This window comes from Leucoraja erinacea, chromosome 16, assembly GCF_028641065.1.
Source record: "Leucoraja erinacea ecotype New England chromosome 16, Leri_hhj_1, whole genome shotgun sequence".
Taxonomy (NCBI): Eukaryota; Metazoa; Chordata; class Chondrichthyes; order Rajiformes; family Rajidae; genus Leucoraja; species Leucoraja erinaceus.
Window position 1 is genome coordinate 35,669,789 of NC_073392.1, and position 23,330 is coordinate 35,693,118.

General features: G+C 46.1%; 1 protein-coding gene across 2 annotated transcripts in view; it reads left to right on the top strand.

Moving 5' to 3' along the window:
* The window catches only part of LOC129704808 (constitutive coactivator of PPAR-gamma-like protein 1 homolog), a 130,461-nt gene that overhangs the window by 85,314 nt on the left and 21,817 nt on the right, over nt 1-23,330 (top strand). For both annotated transcript variants that reach the window (XM_055648166.1, XM_055648167.1), the window contains 4 exons: nt 1,075-1,249; nt 12,225-12,474; nt 15,610-15,724; nt 21,659-21,868. In XM_055648166.1, the coding sequence (XP_055504141.1) occupies nt 1,075-1,249; nt 12,225-12,474; nt 15,610-15,724; nt 21,659-21,868 (750 nt within the window). The remainder of the gene's footprint in view (nt 1-1,074; nt 1,250-12,224; nt 12,475-15,609; nt 15,725-21,658; nt 21,869-23,330) is intronic.

The window sequence follows — 23,330 nt, forward strand, 5'->3', positions numbered from 1 at the left end:
ATGACATATATCAAAGATGGACACCAAAGGCTGGAGTAAACTCAACAGGACAGGCAGCATCTCTGGAGAGAAGGAATGGGTGACGTTTTGGGTCGAGACCCTTCTTCAGTTTGAATAATGGTCTCGACCTGAAACATCACCCATTCCTTCTCTCCAGAAATGCTGCCTGTCCTGCTGAGTTACTCCAGCTTTGTGTGTCTATCTTCGGTTTAAACCAGCATCTGCAGTTCCTTTCTTGCACATGACTCATATCAATCTGGGGCACCAGCCTCCTAAAATACATGCCAAGTGTCTCACAAGCCTGGTTGGAACAGCATTGCTTTATATCCTTAATTGAAAAAAGCAGATCTATCCAGAGAAGATATGAACAGAAAGAGATGAGTGGAAACGGAGGTGTGAGGGGGTGGGGGAAGAAAGAAGTAATGTTAGAATTGTACGGTGCTGGAAATTGAAAATAAAATGGAGAATGCTGGAAATACTCAGCAGGTCAATAACATCTCCAGAGAGAAAAAACATTGTTAATATTACAGTTTATTGACCTATAACACTGAGAGGTGGGTATCTTCCATCACTGGGTCAAAATTGTGGAATTGCTTTCTTGAAGCTATTGTGGGTGGTATTTGCAGAGAAAAGAAATGCATCTTGACATAATTAACAGTTATATTGCGGAATTATGTAATGTCAACTTTGGTCTTGTAGGAAACGCTGGAGCTTAATGTCTGAGGTTTCCACTGTCATTCAATGTGAATCAAGTTTTTAATGTATTGATTTTATTTATTTACAAAATAGAAGTACTATTTTACTATTTACTATAATACTATTTTAGTATTAACGTTACTACTGATGAACACGAGCATAAATTGCTGGCAGCAACTCAAAAGGCAATTAACATTTTGGATTTGTGACCTTTCATTAGAACCAGGTAATTGCAGATTTAACTGTGAGCAAGTTCAAAGAAATAAAAAGATACAGGAGTGGTAAAAGCTGGTGGGTTGGATGGGAAGAACAGAAAAAAGTTCTACGGAAGTAATGAATACTGTATAATGATGCATACTTTGTTCTTTTTAATTATAGGGTGAGATTAAGATCTCCATTAGCATAGAAGATGAAGCCAATAAGGATTTGCCTCCTGCTGCTTTGCTGTATAGGCCAATACGGCAGTGTGTATATGGAGTCCTCTTTAGCCTGGCTGAAGCTAGGAAAAAGGCTGAAAGACTTGCACTAAGAAAAAATAGATTCCCTTCTGAAAGTAAGTGATTTTCTGCTGGGTATTAGCAGTTTAAACATTTATGCTGGGAGTATCTTAATCAAGCAAATAAATACAAATCAAGAAGTTGAGTGCAAATGCAGATCAGTTTGCAGGACATTGAAATAAATTAGAATATGAAAACAATGTAATTTTGAATTATAGAGAACATGGATATATCAGTATTTATTTTGGGTGATTAGCATTATGCACAGAAATAATAATTCTTATGAGATGTAAGATAATTGTATTTAATGTGTAAAGTGGTAAAAAATTATAAAAATTGGTATTGAAAATTGCATCAATGTTGGTCATTTGAGAAGTTGTCATATGAGCACAGGAGTTTATTTGAATGAAAGGTAAATAAGTAAATAAGAGGTAGTTCAATGAGGTGTTATTCACAGCAGGAATTTCACAGCAGGAGTTCCTGAGTGCAAACTGATGTAAATGCAGAAGAAATTTGTGGTATAAATGTAATCACAAGAATTTACACGTGTACAAAAAATTGAGGGGAAAAAAGGAAGAATTGTGTAATAGACAATTCATTAAAGATGTCGCCTCGACCCAAACATCTCACTCATTCCTTCTCTCCAGAGATGCTGTCTGTCCCACTGAGTTACTCCCAACTTTTTGTGACTATCTTTGGTTTAAACCTGCATCTGCAGTTCCTTCCTACACATTAAAGATATCGTAAGGAATCGTAACTCGGTAATAAACTTTTATGAGGGGAAAATTGCGTTAGAGAAAGTGATTTTCTGTGCATGCAACTAGCGGGGTAGTTAAGTGGAAATGATTTGCAAAAGTATATGTGGATTTTCAAAGAGCTTTTGATAAAATACCATTGACCTCCAATTTCAGGTAGTCCTTGCTTTCTCCCTCCTTCCCCTTCCCAGCTCTCCCACAGCCCACTGTCTCCGCCTCTTCCTTTCTTCTTCCTGCCCCCCCACCCCCACATCAGTCTGAAGAAAGGTCTCGACCCGAATTTCCTTCACTCCATAGATGCTGCCTCACCCGCTGAGTTTCTGCAGCATTTTTGTCTACCTTCGATTTTTCCGGCATCTGCAGTTCTTTATTAAACATTTTTTAAAAGGTGATTGGCTGCAGATAACAATAGCATCAAAAGCTTCTTTTGAATCCGCCTGGCGTCCGGTCTTTTCCTGACCTTGACCAGGCCACTACACATTTTACAATTAATACTATAGCATTAATAGCATCATTAGATAATTGGCTAAGGACAGGCAATAGTATTAATTGTAAAATGTGTAGTGGCCTGGTCAAGGTCAGGAAAAGACCGGACGCCAGGCGGATTCAAAAGAAGCTTTTTAATTCCAACAGTTCAAGAACACACACCGACACTCTTATCTCTACCCCTCGGGAGTCGACCGGTAAACCCCGTGGCAGACCTACGCCCCTGTCCCTCAATCGTCGAGGGGGATGATCCAAGGAGTGGCCTACCCCCCAGGGACTGCCACAGGACCCCCCCCAAGTACCCGAGGTACGAAACGGACAGGACGGCGTACACGACGGCCAGACCCGGCGCACACTACGCTCGGACCCGGAACAGGCGCCTGATCAACAAGTGCGGGGTACGAAGTAACCAAAGGAGGAGGTACCCTAGACAGAGGTCGCCCTCGCTTACGGGGCAGTGCTACCAGCGCTGGCCGATCGATATCGATATGTGCTGGCTTCAACCGCGCAACTGAAACAGTCTCCCGCCGACCCCCCATGTCCAGGACGAACGTCGACGAGCCCTGTTCCAAGACCCGGAAGGGGCCTTCGTACGGCCGCTGTAGAGGTGTCCGATGTGCATCCCTGCACAGAAAAACAAACTGGCAGTCCTCCAGAGCAGAGGGAACGTGCGGACGGAAGGACCCATGACGAGAAGTGGGCACCGGCGCCAGCTTGCCCACCGTCTGCCGAAGACGTTGCAGAGCTTCTGAAGGCTGCTCCACCTGGCCACGTGCCGGCGGGATGAACTCCCCAGGCACCGTTAACGGAGACCCATACACCAACTCAGCGGAGGAGGAGGCCAAGTCCTCCTTGGGTGCAGTGCGTATCCCCAGCAAAACCCACGGTAGAGCGTCTACCCAGTCTGGGTCAGTGAGCCGCGCCCTTAGGGCACCCTTAAGCTGTCGGTGTGAAACCGTTCCACTAGGCCGTTCGACTGCGGGTGGTACGCTGTCGTGTGGTGCAGACGAACACCCAGGAGGCGTGCCATGGCCGACCACAGCTCTGACGTGAACTGAGGCCCCCGGTCGGATGTTATGTCCAGTGGAACCCCGAACCGGGCGATCCAGTGCGCCAACAATGCTCGAGCACAGGTAGTTGTGGTGGAATTCTGTAGCGGAATGGCTTCAGGCCACCGCGTGAAGCGGTCCACAACGGTAAATATATACGTCATGCCCTGGGACGACGGCAGCGGCCCCACGATGTCCACGTGAATGTGGTCGAAACGTTTATGAGGAATGGGGAACTCCTGCAATGGCGCGTGCACGTGTCGTTGCACCTTGGCGGTCTGGCATGGGATGCAAGTGCGCGCCCAATGTCCAACCTCCTTCCGCAGCCCGTGCCACATAAAGTGGGAGGCTACCAGGGCCGTTGTTGCCCTGATGGAGGGATGCGCAAGGCCATGGAGCACCTCAAACACCCTGCGCCGCCAGGCGATCGGGACGATGGGTCGCGGAACTCCAGAGGAGACATCGCACAACAGCGTGGTACCCCCAGGACCACAGACAACGTCCTCCAACTGCAGGCCCGAAACTGCTGTACGATAGGCAGCCATCTCCTCGTCGACCAGCTGAGCAGCTGCCAGGTCGGAATAGTTGATCCCCTCACCGACTTGGAGAACCGCGTGGACTGCAGGTCTTGATAAGGCATCGGCCACCCTGTTAAATTTGCCCTCAACGAACCGGATGGAGGTGGTGTACTCGGACACATACGCCAACTGCCTCTGCTGCCGGGCAGACCACGGGTCTGATACCTTGGCGAACGCGAAGGTTAGTGGCTTGTGGTCCGTGAATGCAGTAAATGGTCTCCCCTCCAGAAAATAGCGGAAATGGCGTACGGCGAGATATAGGGCAAGGAGCTCACGGTCGAAGGCGCTGTAACGACGCTGTGGTCCACTGAGATGCCTGCTGAAGAAGGCAAGTGGCCGCCAGCAACCCTCAATGAGCTGCTCTAACACTGCCCCAACCGCAATCTCCGAAGCATCCACCGTCAAGGCGGTCGTGGCATCCTCTCGTGGGTGGACGAGCATTGTGGCCTCAGCCAGTGCCTGCTTAGCCCTCTCAAATGCCGCTGTTGCTTCCACGGACCAATCAACCTCCCTGCGATGACCAGCAATCAGGTTGAAAAGCGGACGCATGATCGCAGCCGCTGAGGGCAGGAAGCGGTGATAGAAAGTGACCATTCCCACGAATTCCTGCAGGCCCCTAACTGTGGTCGGACGGGGGAACCTGCGAATAGCGTCCACCCTGGTCAGCAGAGGCACCACCCCTTGTTCAGTCACGCGGTGGCCGAGGAAGTTGATAGCCGTCACCCCGAAACAGCACTTGGACGCGTTTATAGTTAAACCGAAATCGCTGAGGCGCTGACACAGTTGACGGAGGTGGGTGCAGTGCTCCTGCCGCGAGCGACTGGCCACGAGTATGTCGTCCAGGTACACAAAAACAAAGTCCAATCCGCGGCACACGCAGTCCATAAGCCGCTGAAAGGCCTGCGCGGCGTTCTTCAACCCAAACGGCATCCGCACAAATTCGAAAAGACCAAATGGTGTGATAATGGCCGTCTTCGGGATATCGTCGGGGCGGACTGGAATTTGATTGTACCCTCGCACGAGGTCCACCTTGGAAAATACGGATGCCCCAGCCAGATGGGCATTGAAGTCCTGAATGTGCGGGACCGGATACCTGTCGGCGACGGTCGCATCATTCAGGCGCCGGTAATCGCCACACGGGCGCCAGCCCCCGTCCTTCTTAGGGACCATGTGGAGCGGTGAGGCCCATGGGCTATCGGAGGGACGCACGATGCCCATCGCCTCCATCTGGCGGAACTCCTCCCGAGCTAGACGGAGCTTGTCTGGGGCGAGACGACGTGCCTTCGGGGTGGAGGAGTGGAAGTGGGTTCGGGGTGGAGGAGTGGAATGTTCGAGAATGCCAGGAAAATCTGCCAGGATACGCGCGAAAGTCGCATCCACGGATGACAGGGGGCCATCAGGGCGTACTACAGGATCACCAGTACGGAGGAAGACTGGCTCCAGCGTGACTCAGCGTGCATCAGGCGCCGCCGCTTGACATCCACGAGCAGTGAATGGGCTCTAAGGAAGTCGGCGCCCAGCACCGGCTGGGAAACGTCTGCAATGACGAACCTCCACGAAAACGAGTTGCGGCCAAAGTTGAGGGGAATGGTGCGAAAACCGTAGGTGCGAATAGCACTCCCGTTTGCCGCGGTGAGGAGGGGGCCTTGTTTGCCCGCCCGGATGTCAGTGATGGAGGGAGGCAGAACACTCACTTCCGCACCAGTGTCGACGAGGAAACGTCCCCCACTGCGGCGATCCCAAGCGAAAACGCGATGAATCGTGCCGGCCGCCGAAGGAATCGCTGACGACCGGCCCTTTAGTTTCCCGAGAACGAACAGGGTGGGTGACAAAGCCTGGCTGCAGCTCCCCAGCGGCGATGATAATAACACCAACCAGCTTTGCTGGCGTCTGGTTGAACTGCAGGCTGGTTTGAGGGCCAGCGACCTCCGCTGGCGTCTGGTGAAACTGCAAGCCGATTTGGCTGGTTTGTACGCCAGCGACCTCTGCTGGCATTGGTTTGAACTGCAGGCTGGCCGTGCTGGAAGGACGTGCCTGCTGCTGAATGCGTAATGGCCACCGGATTTTGCCGCGGGGGCCGACCGGGAGCAGTGGAGACGCGGTGGATAGCGGTCCCGACCTGCTCTGAGTCTTCAAACGCCTCGGGAAGGACGTCCACTGCTTCCAGGTTGCGATGGCGAGAATTCCACAGCTCGTCGGCATGTTCACCCAGCGCCAGCATGTCGGTAAACGGATCCCTGGCGAGCTGCATGCGAATGTCGGGAGGCAGCTGCTGCAGGTAGGCATATTTAAAGAGAAAGCACGGCTCATGGTCCCCCATTAGGGTGAGCATGTCTTCCAGGAGGGCAGACGGCTGGCGGTCGCCCAGGCCGTCCATTCTGAAAATGCGAGCTGCCCGCTGGGCATCACCCAGGCCAAACCTCCTGATGAGAAATGCTTTAAGGCCAGTATATTTGTTTGCTACCGGGGGGGCCCTGAGGAAAGGCTTAACCCGCCTCGCGGTCAGTTGGTCAAGCGAGCCAACCACGTAATAGTACTTCGTCTCATCCTGCGTGATACCTCGCACAGCAAACTGGGCCTCTGCCTGCTGGAACCAGGTTTTGGGTTCTTCAGTCCATAGAGTTGGGAGCTTCAGCGCAACAGCGTTATTATCCATCACGACGCGTGATGAACGAAGTCGGGGTCACCAGTGTAGTGGCCTGGTCAAGGTCAGGAAAAGACCGGACGCCAGGCGGATTCAAAAGAAGCTTTTTAATTCCAACAGTTCAAGAACACACACCGACACTCTTATCTCTACCCCTCGGGAGGGGAGTCGACCGGTAAACCCCGTGGCAGACCTACGCCCCTGTCCCTCAATCGTCGAGGGGGATGATCCAAGGAGTGGCCTATCCCCCAGGGACCGCCACAAATGAAAAATAACACTTTCAAAATATCTGAACTAAATAGAAAATATCGAATATAATTGGCAGGTTGTGGAGCATTTGGTCTGAAATTATAAAATTGGTTGTTGAATCTAATAGGCCGACATGGGAGATGAAATGCTGTTCTTGGATCTTATTGGGACATACTTATTGACTTACTGTAGGGGTTCTGCAAATCAGTAGGCTAACTTTCATTTGGTTTCACCTACATAAAGTTAATGTCATTGCAATAAATATGAGTGAGTATGTTTAATGGGTCTTTCATCAGTTTGGTCAATTTTTAACATTGAAATACTGCAATTATCTATAGAGCACCCACAGTTGCATGCTAAAAGTCAATGTAACGTTAAAATGTGCTGTTGGTTAAAAGTAAGGTGGGGAAGCGTGGTGACAACGTAGATAACATAGAACACTTCAGCACAAGAACAGGCCCTCCGGCCCACAATGTTTGTGCTAAACCTGATGCCGAGACTATTACTTATCTACCTGTTCATAATCTTTATCCCTTCATTTGCTATATGCCAATCCAAAAGCATTTTAAACATCACTAACATATCTGCTTCAAACATCACCCCTGGCCGCACATTCTATGCCTCAGATTTTATATTGTGGGTCCCTGCAATCTCTGGCATTCCAGATAAAACAATCCAAGTCTGTCCGACCTCTCCCTGTAGCTAATACCCCCTAATCCATGCATCATTCTGGTATGAAGAATGGTCTCAACCTGAAACATCACCCATTCTTTCTCTCCTGCTGAGTTATTCCAACATTTTGTATCTATCTTAGTTTTAAACCAGCATCTGCAGTTCCATCCTACACAATAGGAAAGAAAACAGTATATGTTGGTGTACAGAGAGATCTAGTATATTGATTTAGGAGCTGCAGAGGGCACGTGTATGTCCAGCAAGCAGTTTGGAAGGCAAGTCGTACATTGACTTTGATCGCTTTGGTGAAACCACATTTGGAAACCTGTGTGCATTTTTGTCTGAGAATCTCAAAGAAATGTTTGGTAATGGTAATCAGAAAACTACCGGAAATGTGAAATGAAAACAGAAAGCGCAGAAATGCAGCAAGTGTGGAAAAAGGAAGTTAACATTTCAGGTCCAAGACCATTCATGTAACAAAATAACTCAGGATGAAATTTTAACTATTATCTTTCCTTTTCTACAGACGTTGTCTGACTTCCTTGGTGTTTACAAATATGTTGGCAATGATATTTTTACAGGATTGGCTCTGCTGATGAGGTGTCGTTTTTGAGGAAAGTTAGCCTTTACTCATTGGAGTTTGGAAGAATGCATGGTGATCTCATCCTGTTTCCATGCTGTATCTCTGAACTAAACTAAACCTCCAATCACCCTTTGCTCAGCCTCCTCACCAAAACCTCATGAGCCAAAGCCTCATACTTATCCTCCACACAGCACCTCACCCTCACACAGCCTCTGTCCCAACATGCCAGCTCCCAATAGGCTGTTCCACTAAATCAATTTCTGTTAAAATCTCTCGCTGCCGCATCAACACAGAAATAGACTCACACAATCAATCCGACGGCTGCATGCAGCTCCTCCTGTCTGCTCTGCCATTCAATAAGATGATGATTTATCATTCAATTCCTCCAACTTCTTAAAATCGAGCAACTTCAGCCATGAACATACTGGCAACCAAGTCTCCATAGTCCTCTTAGATAGAAATTTGCCTATCTTCACTAGCTTCTGAACTGGTTATTGATGATCAGCGTGGATTTGGTGGGCCGAAGGGCCTGTTTCCATGCTCTATCTCTAAACTAAACTATGTGTGGAGAAATTTATTGTCATCTTAGTTCTGAGTAACACCATCTAACCCCTCTCACCTTAAACCTATGTTCTCTTGATTCCCCTGTCCTGGGTAAAAGACTGCATTCACCCTATTTATTCCCCTCATGATTTTATACATCTCTATTAGATGGCAACTCAGCCTCCTGCGCTCCAAGGAGTAAAGTCCTAGCTTGCCAATCTCTCCACATTGTTCAGGCCCTCGAGTCCTGGCAACATCCTCATTGTGGTGGAAGGAAGATATTCCAGCTGGAAGTCTGTTACCAGTGGAGTTCTGCGGGGATCTGTGCTGGGTTGGTTTCTCTGGAACATCGGAGGGTTTTACACAGAGAATGGTAGGCTGCTGGAACATATTGCCAGGGGTGGTGATGGAGGCAGATGTAACAGTGGCATTGGAGAAACTTTTAGATAGGCACATGGATGTGCAAGGAATAGAGGGATATATATCATGTACAGGCAGATGAGATCAGTTTAACTTGGCACCTTGTTCAAAGCAAATATTGTGAGCCATAGCGCTCGTTCCAATGCTGTACTGTTCTATATTATGTTCTAAGTAAATCTTCTATGCACTCTTTGACATCCTTTCTATAGCAGGATAACCAATACTGAACACAATACTCCTGATATAGCTTCACCAAGGTCTTGTACAACTATAACGTCATGTCCCAACTTCTATACTCTACCGGTAGGCGGCACGGCTCTGGCCAGCAGCGGCCTCTGCAGCCTGTCCGCGTTTTTATTATTTTTGTCTGTGTTTTTATGTCGTGTTTGTTATTTTATGTTGGGGGTGTGTGTGTGGGGGGGTGGGGGTGAGGGTGGGGTGGGAGGGGGGGGGAAACTTTTTGAATCTCTCCCTGCACTGGAGACCCGACCTTTTCTCGTCGGGTCTCAGTCGTCGTTGAGGCCGCAACGAGGAGCGGCCTCCAACAGGAAGAGACCGGGGACTCAGGTGTCGACTCACCGTTGCCGTCGCGGAGCTGGCCGAGTCCGGAGCGGTGGAGGAGCGCTGCTGCTGCTGATGCTGTTGCTGCTGCTGCTGCTGCTGCTGCTGGAGAGTCGGAGGCTCTCTACAGGTCTGTGGACGACGGCGCCGGGAGCCCACGGCTCCCTGGGGGGAGGCCGCTTTTCGGGGCTTCTGCGGCGGCGACTTCTCCCGCCCGAGTTGCGGGGTCGAAGAGCTCCTGGAGCGGGGCCTGACACCACTGCCCCGCGCGGCTGGAATGGCCGCGGGACTCTGCGAGCGCACACCGGGGGCTCTAACACCAAGACCCGGTGTGCGACCTCGCACCACCCGGCGTGGCTTTAATGGCCGCGGGACAATCGCCATCGCCAGCCGGGGGCTATGACTTGACTCTGACTCTGACATCGGGGGGGGGGGGGGAGAGTGCAGTGGAGAGAGAAGTTTATTTGGCCTTCCATCACAGCTATGTGATGGATGTTTATGTTAAATGTAATTATGTTGTGTCTGGGGTCTATTTGTGTGTAATGTATGGCTGCAGAAACGGCATTTCGTTTGGACCTCCAGGGTCCAAATGACAATTAAATTGACTCTTGACTCTCTTGACTTGACTCTTGATACTCAGTATGCTGACTGTTGAAGGCCAATGTACCAAAAACTGTCTTTACTATACTTTACTATCCTATCTACCTGTGATGCCACATTCAGGGAACTACATACAGTCCATTCAGAAAGTATTCAAACCCCTTCACTTATTCCACATTTTGGTACGTTACAGCCTTATTTTAAAATTGATTAAATTCTTTTTTTTAATCATCAATCTACACACTATACCCCGGAATGAAGAAGTGGAAACAGATGTTTAGAAATTTTTGCAAAGTAATTAAAAAGAAATAACTGAAATATCACATTTACATAAGTATTCAAATTGAGCTAAGGTTCATCCTGTTTCCATTGATTATCCTTGAGATGTTTCTACAACTTGATTGGAGTCCACCAGTGGTAAATTAAATTGATTGGACATGATTTGGAAAGGCACACACCTGTCTATATAAGGTCCCACAGTTGACAGTGCATGTCAGAGCAAAAAACAAGCCATGAAGACAAAGGAATTGGTCTCCGAGACTTGATTGTTGTCAAAACACAGATCTGGGGAAGGGTATAAAACAATATTTAGCTGCATTGCAGGTCTGGAAGAGCACAGTGGCCTTCGTCATTCATAAATGGAAGGACTTTGAACCACCAGGACTCTTCATAGAGCTGGCCGCCTGGCCAAACTGAGCAATCGGGGGAGAAGGGCCTTGTTCAGGGAGGTGACCAAGAACCCGATGGTCACTCTGACAGAACTCCAGAGTTCCTCTGTGGAGATAGGAGAACCTTCCAGAAGGACAACTATATCTGCAGCACTTCCAATCAGGCCTTTATGGTAGAGTGGCCAGACGGAAACCACCCTTCAGTAAAAGGCACATGACCGCCCGCTTGGAGTTTGCCAAAAGGCATGAATGTCCTTGAATGGCCCAGCCAGAGCCCGGACTTGAACCCAATCGAATATCTCTGGAGAGACCTTAAAATAGCTGTGCATTGATGCTCCCCATCCAACCTGACAGAGCTTGAGAGGATCTGCAGAGAAAAATGGGAGAAATTACCCAAATGCAGCTGTGCCAAACTTGTAGCGTCATACCCAAGAATACTTGAGGCTGTAATCGCTGTCAAAGGTGCCTCAACAAAGTACTTAGTAAACGGTCTGAATACTTGTGTAAATATGAGATTTCAGTTTGTTTTTAATTACTTTGCAAACATTTCTAAACACTTGTTTTTACTTTTTTATTATGGGGTATTGTGTGTTGATTGATGATTTAACAAAAATGAATTTAATCCATTTTAGAAATAGGCTGTAACGAAACAAAATGTGGAAAAAGTGAAGGGGTCTTAATACTTTCTGAATGCCCTCTAACTATACTGCACATATTGTCTCTGCTCTGCAACAGTCTAGAGGGCCCCACCATTCACCGTGAAGGTCCTGCCATGCTTTGACTTCCCAAAATGCCACACTTCACACTTATCTGCATTGAACTCTTAGCCATTTTTCAGCCCACTTTCCAACTAGTGTTTTCGTCACTACCAAAATATTGGGGTTTTTTCCCTATTATATTCTAACTGCCATGCCCTTGTTCATTCAGGTATATCTCTCTCCCCCCCCCCCCCCCCCCCCCCCCCCCCCCCCACCTGCAACCTTGCTGCACCCTCCACACTGCTCATGTAGCCACCCAGTTTTGCATAATATGTATATACAGTCTCACACATCTACGTGTGAGAATTGGAAGTTCATATTTCCTTAATTGTGATAGTAATGTCAGCACCATTACCACTAGTGATTTGAAATATAAATGGTATAATAGTAACGCAGGTTGTTGTCACAAGAAAATATAGAATATATAACCCCAGTAAGTAAATCTGTTTGTTTCTTTTTTTTCAGTTCCCCCAGTTTTAGTGAAGGAATGGGCTGCTTACAAGGGGAAATCACCCCAGACTCCAGAACTGGTAGAAGCGCTTGCTTTTAGAGAGTGGACGTGTCCCAATTTAAAAAAGTTATGGCTGGGAAAAGCAGTGGAGGATAAAAACAGAAGAATGAGGGCATTTCTTGCCTGCATGAGATCAGATACGCCTGCCATGCTAAATCCCTCAAATGTCCCAACGCATCTTCTAGTTCTTTGCTGTGTGTTACGGTAAGAGACACAAAGGAGAAAATAGTCAATGAAAACACATTGTTTGTATATGTCTATTGTATATGCCATTCAAGATTTTCTGTTACGACAGACAATAAAGTTTTCTGAATCTGAAGACAATATTTTTGTATGGCGGTAAGTTCCCTATCAAAATTTGATGAAGTTTATTTCTAAGATATAATTGAATGAGCAGGATTATGAATAATTAATGAATTCAAAATATTTATATATTATTCTGGTTACTGATTATTAGGCGCTAATCATTTGTAAGAGCAGAGCATGACATAAGTTTTTCCTAGGTGAGGGGTTAGGGAAAAATAACACAAATGTTTTAATTTTCTTGCCAGTTATATCTTCAAAATATTTGAATGCCTAGTATAGAAACTGGAAATCCAAAACTAAGAATTTTATGTCTTTGCATGGTGAATCAGTATTAAGGAAACACAAAGTTTAAATTGTGAACAGATTTGGGATGTGTTTGCAATTCCTGCAAAATATTTCCCGCAAATACCTGTTGCATTGAAAAATACACTGAAATTTGCTTTTGAAGTGATATGATTGTTGGATAGAGAATTGAACTATAAAATTGATAAATTGAAGTTATGGAGAAAGAGCATCAAAGTTGGATTGTGTAAGTTCATTTGTAACACTGGCACAAGAAACAATTGGTGAAAATAATGTAGTTTTGAAAATCCATGTATACAATCCATTCAAGAGTTAGATATACTGTAACTTTAGGGCTAAAGGAATCAAGGGATTTGGGGGAAAAAAGCAGGAACGGGATACTGATTTTAAATGATCAGCCATGATCATATTGAATGGCAGTGCTGGTTCGAAGGGCTGAATGGCCTACTCCTGCATCTATTTTATTATGTTTTCTATGTCCAGAATTACACATCCTTTGGATTTAGCAACCGCGCATGTGGAAGTCCTTTCCAACTTCACTAACAATAGATTACTATTAATTTTTAAACTGTGCCCTGCAGTGCAAGACACATTTTTTAGCATAAATAGTTTTCATCCATTTATCTTGCTACTTTCTCCTGACAAGTTTAAAACCTCAAATAAATAACCCTATTCAGATTTCCAACGATCTCTCCTCATAATTTTCTCTTGGAGTCCAGATATTCTGGTAAATCAATGTTCCTTTCATCCAAACTCATTATCTATTTCCTAAGATGTGGTGTCAGCTCACTGCTCAAAGTATTCCAGTGGTGGTCTACACGGGCTTATTTTAAATGCAGCATCATTTATTACCTCTTAACCATCCCAACCTGTCTCCTTGGAATCCAGTTCTCTTGTTCAGTAGTCTTGATTTTTTTCATTCTGTGTTACCTTTACATAACATGTAGTAAGACGTTTAGATCCAAACTAAACCATTTAACCATCTTGAAATCCTTTGGCCTATTAATTTAATCTCTTGTACTTTAACACTATATTAACCATCTACACTATATACAGTACCCTATATCTTTGTGAATTGTCAAGCTTGAACATGTTATTAAATTATTTATAAATCTGGTGAATAGATGCAACCTAACCAGATAATTACAAGCCAATCTATGCACCTCTGTATTTTCCCTTCTCTTGTCTTCTGTCTTTCACAAGAACACAAAGAGATCGGGGCATGTATAGGTCACCTGGCTGCTCAAGCTTGTGTTCTGTTCAATATGATCATGGTTGACCTGACTCAGGCCTCAAATCCACGCTAGTTCATCATAGCCCTGAATTCCCTATTTATTTATTTTTTAATTTACCTCCTTAAATTAACTACCTCTTCCAATTATTTAGTCTACACACCCCTTTGGGGTAAAGATTTTCAGAAATTCGCCACTGTCTGAGAAGACATTCCTATGCACCTCAGTATAAAACGACCACCTATTTATTTTGGAGCCATGTCCCATTGTTCAAGGTTCTCCCATTAGTTTCAATTAGTTAACCCATAATTCACCTGAACTTCAAAGACCTACTTTCCTACTTTTTCATCGGCTCATGACAGGACAACCTTCTTCCCCTAGAAATGAGCCCAATGAATCTCTCTTGGATTGCCCCCATATCATCCATTTACTCTATTCAAGTAAGTAATTTGTCCCTGTAATTATATGTTTCAGCTTGAGCAAACATTCTCTTTCGTGGGACTCTTTTAAATATCTTTTACAATCCATATAGAGCAGCACAGTGGTGCAATTGGTAGAGCCGCTGCCTCACAGCGACAAAGACCCAGGTTCAATCCTGACCTTGAATACTGTCCATGTGGAGTTTGCACATTCTTTCCATGGGTGCTCTGGTTTTCTCCCACATCTCAAAGACGTGTGAGTTTGTAGAGTAATTGGCCTCTGTAAATTGCTTCTAGTGTGTTGGGAGTGGGTGAGAAAGTGGGATAATATGGAAGTAGTGTAAACGGGTGATCAATGGTTAACGTGGGCCGAAGGGCCTCTTTCCATGCTGTGTCTCTAATGAAACCAAATATGTAGTTACCATCTAAACTCAATACTTTTGTCACCTCTTCAAAAAATTCAAGGTATTTCCCAGGTATAATCGTTCACAAATTAACAAATATATGTTTTCTATCTAATTAGGTCAAACTTTATAAGATATTCAGTCACTCTTTAATTTCCCAAAAAGCAGGCTAAATTGTCTGCAAATCTTTAATTCTACACATAATTTTTTTTTGCTTGTTTTAATTTCCTATGAGGTGTTCTTGGTTAATTGTAGTGCCTTGGTTAATTTTATTGTGCAGTGAAAATGCTTCCTAGGTTTAAAATATGTATCACAATCTTTCTTAGATTTGTATCTAAATCTCTTTATTTTATCACCTTGAATATATTTTCCAATCACTTCAAGAAAAGCAAATGTCTTTTGAATTGAAAGGATCATTGTTACCCTTTTTGGGCAGTGACAGCCGATAGCCCTTTCTAAAAAGCTGAATGCAAATTTAAATGATAAGCAGCTTTGTTGGGATATGATAAGACATTCATATATAGTTTTGTTTGAAATATGTAATTGCCAACTCGTATGGTTTTAGTATTTACCTAAGAAATTTTATTTTACCTGTTTCAGACCAAATACTGTAGTTTAGAATAACATGATCTGATTAGAAAATTAACTGAACGAGCCTGTGTACGTCTGTTGTAGCTACCTGTTGCAGTGGCCAGGGGTAAGGATCCTTCGTCGCCACGAACTCGATGCGTTCCTTGCACAGGCTTTATCCCCTAAACTTTATGAACCAGATCAGCTACAGGAGCTTAAGGTAATCAACACTAGCTATCACTGTTACAGAAGAGTGGGCATTTGATTAAACGTCTTGAAAATTGTGTCACAGTACATTTGTTTAAGTTGAATGAAATTATCAGGTGAAGATGGAAAACTAGCAAAAAGCATTGTTTTTTAAATATTCGGTGAATTATTGTAATTGATATGAAGCGTTTATTCTTCACTTTGAACTGAAATCTGTTCATTTTAAATATGATGGCTTTATTAATTGATTGTATCTTCAAGGCAACATGGAAGTTTTGCAAAATTTTGAATCCTAGAAAATGTGACTATGTTCATGTAAATTAATTTTCCATTTGTATGGTGAAGGAGCTAATACTGAATGCAACTTGGTGAGCTCTACCAAATGTTTATTTAAAATTGGAGCTCAGAATTTGAATCCTAGAAAGCTAAAGGGGCAGTGACTGTGTGGTAATACAGTTGGCTAAGTGGTGAAAAGATATTCTTTGGATGACCGGCAAATGTATATTGGTCCTCCCCCGGCATTGCTGCAATTATTAATGTAAACAGTTGATGTGAACGTGGTTTTATAGCACAAATTTCAGTTTGCTGCTGGTACAAATCTTGGAATGGTTACCATGTTGAAATAGAGGAAGGTTGAAATAGACTGCGGGAGGGCATGAACTGGTGAAATGGCCGAGCACGCAGCAGCTGAAGTTGCACAGAATTAAAATGGACAAAATGAACACAAGCAATCAAGATACAAAACAAAATACACACTGCTATACGGGTTGATTCACTCTATGCTGAAGGACATGGACTCCATAGGCGTAATTGAAGCAGTCAGTGAGCCCACCGACTGGGTCTCGACCATGATTGCCACATTCAAGAAGGGAAAGAAGGAAATCCGTCTGTGCATCAACCCGAAAGACCTGAACACTGTCGTTAAGCGCCCACACCATCCCATGAAGACTGTTGAGGATGTTTTTTTCTTTCTGTCCTCAATGCAAAGAACTCTTTCTGGCAGATCCCGCTGGACAAGAAGTCATCAAACCTCACCACATTTGCCACCCCATTCGGCAGATACATGTTTCTGAGAATGCCATTCGGAATCAACTCTGCCAGTGAAGTCTTCCAGAGAACCATGGAGCAATTATTCGAGGGCCTACCTTATGCTATCATTGTTGACGATATCCTCGTTTATGGCAAAGACGCAGCAGAACACGATCACAATCTCACGCTCATCTTGGAGCGTGCCCGCAAGATCAACCTCAAGCTCAATCCTGACAAGTGTAAGTTCTGGGTTCCAGCGGTTTCCTACATCGGCCACATCTTTACTCCTGATGGCCTTAAACCCGATCCGAAGAAAGCTGCTGCCATCGCAGAGATGCCTGCCCCAACAGACGTGAAAGGCCTGCAACAGTTTACCATGCCCAGAAAACATCTCGGAAAGTTCATACCAAACCTCAGCGAATTATGCTCCACACTACGGCAGCTAACCAAAAAGGATGCTGCATGGTCATGGTCCCCGCAACATCAGACTGCCTTTGATGTCTTATAATCCAGACTGACCAGTGCACAGACCCTGATTTTTTTTCGACCTGAAACGTCCGGTGACGATAACCTGTGATGCCTCGAAATGTGGGCTCGGCGCAGCCTGCTTGCAACCATGATGGCACCCTACTACCTGCTTGCAACCATCTGCTGATGGCACCCTACTACCTGTCGCCTATGCCTCTCGCACCATGACCGACACGGAGCAGCACTACGCGCAAATTGAAAAGGAACTGCTGGCTGGCGTTTTTGCCTGCACCAAATTCCATGATTTCGTCCTTGGCAACACATTCACAGTCGAGACGGACCGCCAACCGCTGGTGACGATCCTGAAAAAAACCCCTCCATGCCGCGCCAGCTCGTTTGCAGTGCATGATGCTGCAGCTGCAGGGATACGACTTCACCATTACCTACAAGAAGAGTAAGGACGTGCATGTTGCTGACACTCTCTCTCGTGCACCTCGGGCATCTTGCGAACAACACCCCCATGAACAGGAGGATTTCATGGTCCTCGGTGTTGGCCTTGTCCCCAGTAAGCAACTGCGTACCCTGGCCGCGCACACTGTCACTGACGATACGCTTCAAACCCTCTCCTCCATCATCAAAACAGGCTGGCCTGACAAACGATCCGACACGCCCACAGAGGTACAGCCGTACTTCCTGGTACGTGATGAACTGGTGGTACAGGATCGTGTTGTGGTTAAGGGTCACAAGGTGGTGATACCCTCGTTGCTGTGAGATGAATACTTCAAAGAAACACATAGCTGTCACCCAGGGGCTGATTCTACACTGGCACGCGCTCGTGGTCTGTTCTACTGGCCGGGGATGGCCGAGTACATTCGGGACCACATAGCCTCCTGCCCCACTTGCAACAACCTTGCGCCTCATCAGCAGCGGCAGCCCCTTCTGCAACAAGCGCCACCAGCACTGCCCTGGATGTCGCTGGCGGCAGACATTTTCGAATGGTGCGGAAAGCACTACCTCGTTCTGGTCGATTCCTTTTCTAACTGGTTTGAACTTGACGAACTGACCTCCCTCACGTCTGAGATGGTCATCAAGAAGCTGAAGAGCCACTTCTCCACCTATGGTGTTCCTGTTTGCCTGAGAACCGACAATGGTCGGCAGTTCACCAGCCACATGTTCCAGCTTTTCGCAGACCGATGGAACTTCCAGCACGTCACGAACAATCCTGAGTATCCACAGAGTAATGGACTCGCTGAACGTGCTGTCAGAAGTGCCAAGCACTTGCTGGAGGGAGCGCGCATTTCAAAGTCAGACGTCTATCTCGATCTCCTGAATCTCAGAATCGAGATAGACGTCAGATGGTACTCTGGGATCGCCGGCACAGCGCCTGATGTCGAGGTTGACGAGGTCTCCGGTCCCCACCGCACAACAGCAGCTGGTTCCTCGTGCGTTGGAGTCTGCCACTATCCAGAAACTTCTCCAAGGGAAGCAGAACATCCAGAAACGATCATACGACAGCTCCAGCAGACCACTCAAGCCTTTACTGCCGGGCCAGGTCGTCCGTCTACGTACTTCGACTGGACATTCCCGTCTGGGCACTGTTGTCAGCCCGACTGACGAGCCACGATCCTACATGGTGGACTGTGAGGGAGCGGTTTACCGGAGAAGTCGACATAACCTGCTTGCTGTGAGGGAGCCCCGCCCACCGCCTGCTGGTCCCTATGCTCCACCGCTCCAGTTCCAGCTGCCTTCTGCGATGTCTCCCACCCGTCCCCGCATGCCTTACACCCCTCCTCGTCCCTAGGTCTCCACTAACCATGGGGTCTCACCCACCGCATGTTTTCCCTTTCGGTCCCCGCAAGCCTCTCCCGCACCATTCTCGCCTCCTGGATCTCCGTCCCATCTTTCAGGAGAGGGCAGGGAGGGTTGGGTCCGCACTCGCTCGGGACGTGTTAGCGGACCACCAGACAGATATGGCGAGTATGTTTAACTCCATGGCATGGGTGCCCTTTCCACACTTAATCCCATGGGGGAAGGATGTAGATTGATGGTGCATGTGAGCCAATCACACACAAGCCAGCATCACTAACTCCACCCCTGTATAACATTTATACTAACACCGGTTCCCGGCACTTCAGTTTGAGCAGCCAGGATGCATTGATAACCTGTTGTCCTCTACGCTACAAAGTGCTCATTAAAGATGTGTTTAAATCACACACTGACATTGGCTCATGTTTACAGCATTCATTTCAAGAGGACTAAAATATAAAAGCAGTGATGTAATGCTGAGCCTTTATAAGGCACTGGTCTAGCCACGTTTGGAATACAGTGAGCAGTTTTGGGCCCCATATCTGAGGTGGTCCAGAGGAGGTTTACGAGAATGAAACTGGGCATGATTGGGTTAATGTATGAGGAGCGAGTGCTTGATGTCTCTGGGCCTGTAATTGCCAGAAGGGTGAGAAGGGATCTCATTGAAACCTACTCAATGAAAGGCCTAAGAGTGGATGTGCAGAAGTTGTTTCCACGAGTGGGAGAGTCTAGGATCAGAAGACACAGCCTCAGAATGGGCCTTTAGAATGGAGATGAGGAGGAATTTCTTTAGCTAGAGGGTGTTGAAACTGTGGAATTCATTGCCACAGACAGCTGTTGGGACCAAGTCATTGGGTATTTTTTAAACTGAGATTAATAGGTTTTTAGACACAAAATGCTGGAGTAACTCAGCAGGGCAGACAGTATATCTGGAGAGAAGGAATGGGTGACATTTCGGGTCGAGACCCTTCTTCAGACTTGAGTCGGGGGGGAGAGGGAGACGTAGAGATATCAAAGGGGACGATGATCAGGTAATGCAGAATGGTACATGTTAGCTGAGGGGAAGGTGACAACGTGGCATATAATCAGTTAACTTTAATCGGGGCATTGAAGAGAACTAACATGGGGAGGAATGGAGAGAGAGGGAAACCAAGGGCTACTTGAAGTTAGAGAAATCAATATTCATAGCATTGAGGTGTAAGCTGCCCAGGTGAAATATGAGGTGTTGTTCTTCCAATTTGTGTTGTGCTTCACTCTTGGCAGTGGGGGAGGCCCAGGACAGAAATGCTAGTATGGGAAGGGGAGCTAAAGTGTTTAGCAACCAGGAGATCAGGTAGGTTTATGCGGACTGAGCGGAGTTGTTCATCAAAACGATCGATGAGCCTGAGCTTGGTCTCGACGATATATAGGTATCACACCTGGAACAGCGGATCCAGTAAATGTTGGAGAAGGTGCAAGTGAATCTCTGCCTCACCAGAAAGGACTGTCGGGGTCCTTGCACTGAGTCGAGGGAGGAGGTCTAGGGGCCAGTGTTGCATCTCCTGCGATTGCAGGGGAAAGTACCTGGGGAGGGGGTGGTTTGGGTGGGAAGGGACGAGTTGACCCGAGAGTTGCGGAGAGAATGTTGTCTGCGGAAAGAGGACGAGATTGGAAGATGTGGCTGGTGGTAGGATCCTGTTAGAGGTGGCGAAAATGTTGGAGGATTATGTGCTGTAGGGTACGGCTGATGAGATGAACGATGAAGACTAGGGGGACTATGTGCATGTTACAACTGGGGGGTGGGGAAGCAAGAGCGGAGCAGCGGGGTACCGAGGAGACCCGTGTGTGGACCTCATCTATGAGCTTCTTGATTAGTATGTGTGTCAAAGGTTATGGGAGAAACGCAAGAAATGTGGTTGAGAGGGAAAAATAGATCAGCCATGATCGAATGTCAAAGCAGAGTCCATGGGCCAAATAGCCTAATCTACTCCCATGTCTAATGAACAGGATAATAATTTGTCTTAACATCATGTTTTACACAGACGTTATGGGCTGAAGCGCCTGTTCCTGTGCTGTACTGGAATATTTCTAAACATGGTTAACTCTAAACCACCTAGTTTGTAGTTTAGCAGTAATATGAGGAGAAGCCCACTGTTTCTCGTAGATGGTGTATGCCCATCAAATAGGAAGTGTTGGGAGAAAGTCTTCATTGTGTTTGGGGATGTGCAGTGACTGGCTTTGTCAGCAAAGCCCATATCCAGGTGAAGTTGTGAAAAGAATCAAGGCATTCATGTAGTTGAAGTTACTGAACTGGACTACCTATGAACACCAACAATAACTAAATAAATCACCAGAACATCAGAGGATCCCTGTGAAGCACTGCTCCTATGTGGTGGACATCCAGAGAAGGCCTTATTAACATATTGCATGCAATGTCAGCCGGATGTGACCAATGACCTGAATGTCTGAAGAAGGGTTTCGGCCCGAAACGTTGCCTATTTCCTTCGCTCCATAGATGCTGCTGCACCCGCTGAGTTTCTCCAGCTTTTTTGTGTACCTTGTGACCAATGACCTGTTAGCCTCCACTAGAAATACCTATTATCATAGTTTCCACTGGCAGCCAATATTCATATTTACAAATGAATCTCATGGTTTGTGTTTTCAGATTGAAAGCCTGGATGCCCGTGGTATTCAGCTTGGAGCACTGTTTATGAGTGGGGTGGATATGGCACTTTTTGCAAATGATGCATGTGGGCAGCCAATTCCATGGGAGCACTGCTGTCCATGGATGTACTTCGATGGGAAACTTTTCCAAAGCAAGCTTATAAAAGTGAGCCGGGAAAAGATACCCTTGATTGACCTCTGCGATGGTCAGGTATGGATTGTAATAAATGTACATTGAGCAAATAACTTTAATGCTTAAAAATAAGTGATGAATAAAAACAATTATTTAAATATATGTGGTTAGAAAAATATGGTTTATTTGGCCTTTTTTGTAATTATGTTCTTTTTAAATTAGTGCCTTGTTTGGATTTATCTTCAATAATACTGAGGAATGCATTCCCAGGAATAAAAGCAGTGATGGGGTCTGTGATAAAACAAATCATTAAGGCATTAGAAATGGAGAAATGCATTACTGATGGAAACCTAGGACAAAATGTGACATCTCTGCTGCCATGTTGGAATTTGTGCCAAACCCCACCCACCCCTTTACTACAGCCTGCTATACCAGGAATCCAGAGAGAATCCAACAATGAATCACTCTGCGGGAGCTGCCTGTAAGCACTCATGTTTGTGGGCTGGGGTGTGTAGGTTGGCCACTCAGCATTGATAGCCAAGATCAGTGCAGGCTATTTTGGGGAATTTTTCAGAGGCTGCTCTATGTATAATAGATACCCATCCAAAGGATGGCTTTTGAGAGAGACTGTAGAATTCAGATGGTTTAGAAACACATGGATCATAATATATAGGAGCGGAATTAGGCCATTTGACCCATCAATTCTCTGATCTATTCCGAGAGGACTAAAATATAAACTGATATTGAGGATTGATCTATTTTTCCCTCTCAACCCTATTCTCCTGCCTTTTCCCCTCCAACGTCAGTGGATCCTTCCACGGATATGGGACCAAAAACCGCTCACAATATTCCAAATGTGGTTTGACCAGTGCCTTATCAAGTCTCAGCGGGCATTCTTGCTTTTATAATCTAGCCCTCTCAAAATGAATGCTAACATTTACCAATGTGGACTAACTCGGGGCAAGAGGATTAAAAGGGGCAGAATTTGTTAGATTTATCCAAGAAAGTTTCTTTAAACGATATGTGGATAGTCCTACAGGAGGGACCATACTGGCTAGGTGGCTGGTGTTATGGTGGAAATTTTAAGAGCAGTTAGGAGATGGTGACCATAACTCCTTAAATGTTAAGATTGTTTTGAATAGGTACAGGTCTGGATATTGGGGCAAGGCAAATTACCGTGATCCCACATTTCACCTGCCCAACCGATCAACATCATGCTGCAATGTTTGATAACCATCTTCACTATCTACAATACCACCCACTTTAGTGTAATCCACAAACTTGCTAATTGTGCTTTGTACGTTCTCATCCAAATCATTGATCTAGATGACAAACAGCAATGGGCCCAGCACCAAACCCGGAAGCACACCACTTGTCCCGGGCCTCCAGTTCGATAAACAACCTTCCACCATCAACCTCTGCCTACTTCCATGAAGCCAATTTTCTGTTCATTCAGCTATCTCTCCTTGGATCCCATGGGATCTAATCTTCCAATGCAGCTTAACATGTGGAACCTTGTCAAATGCCTTGTTGAACTCCA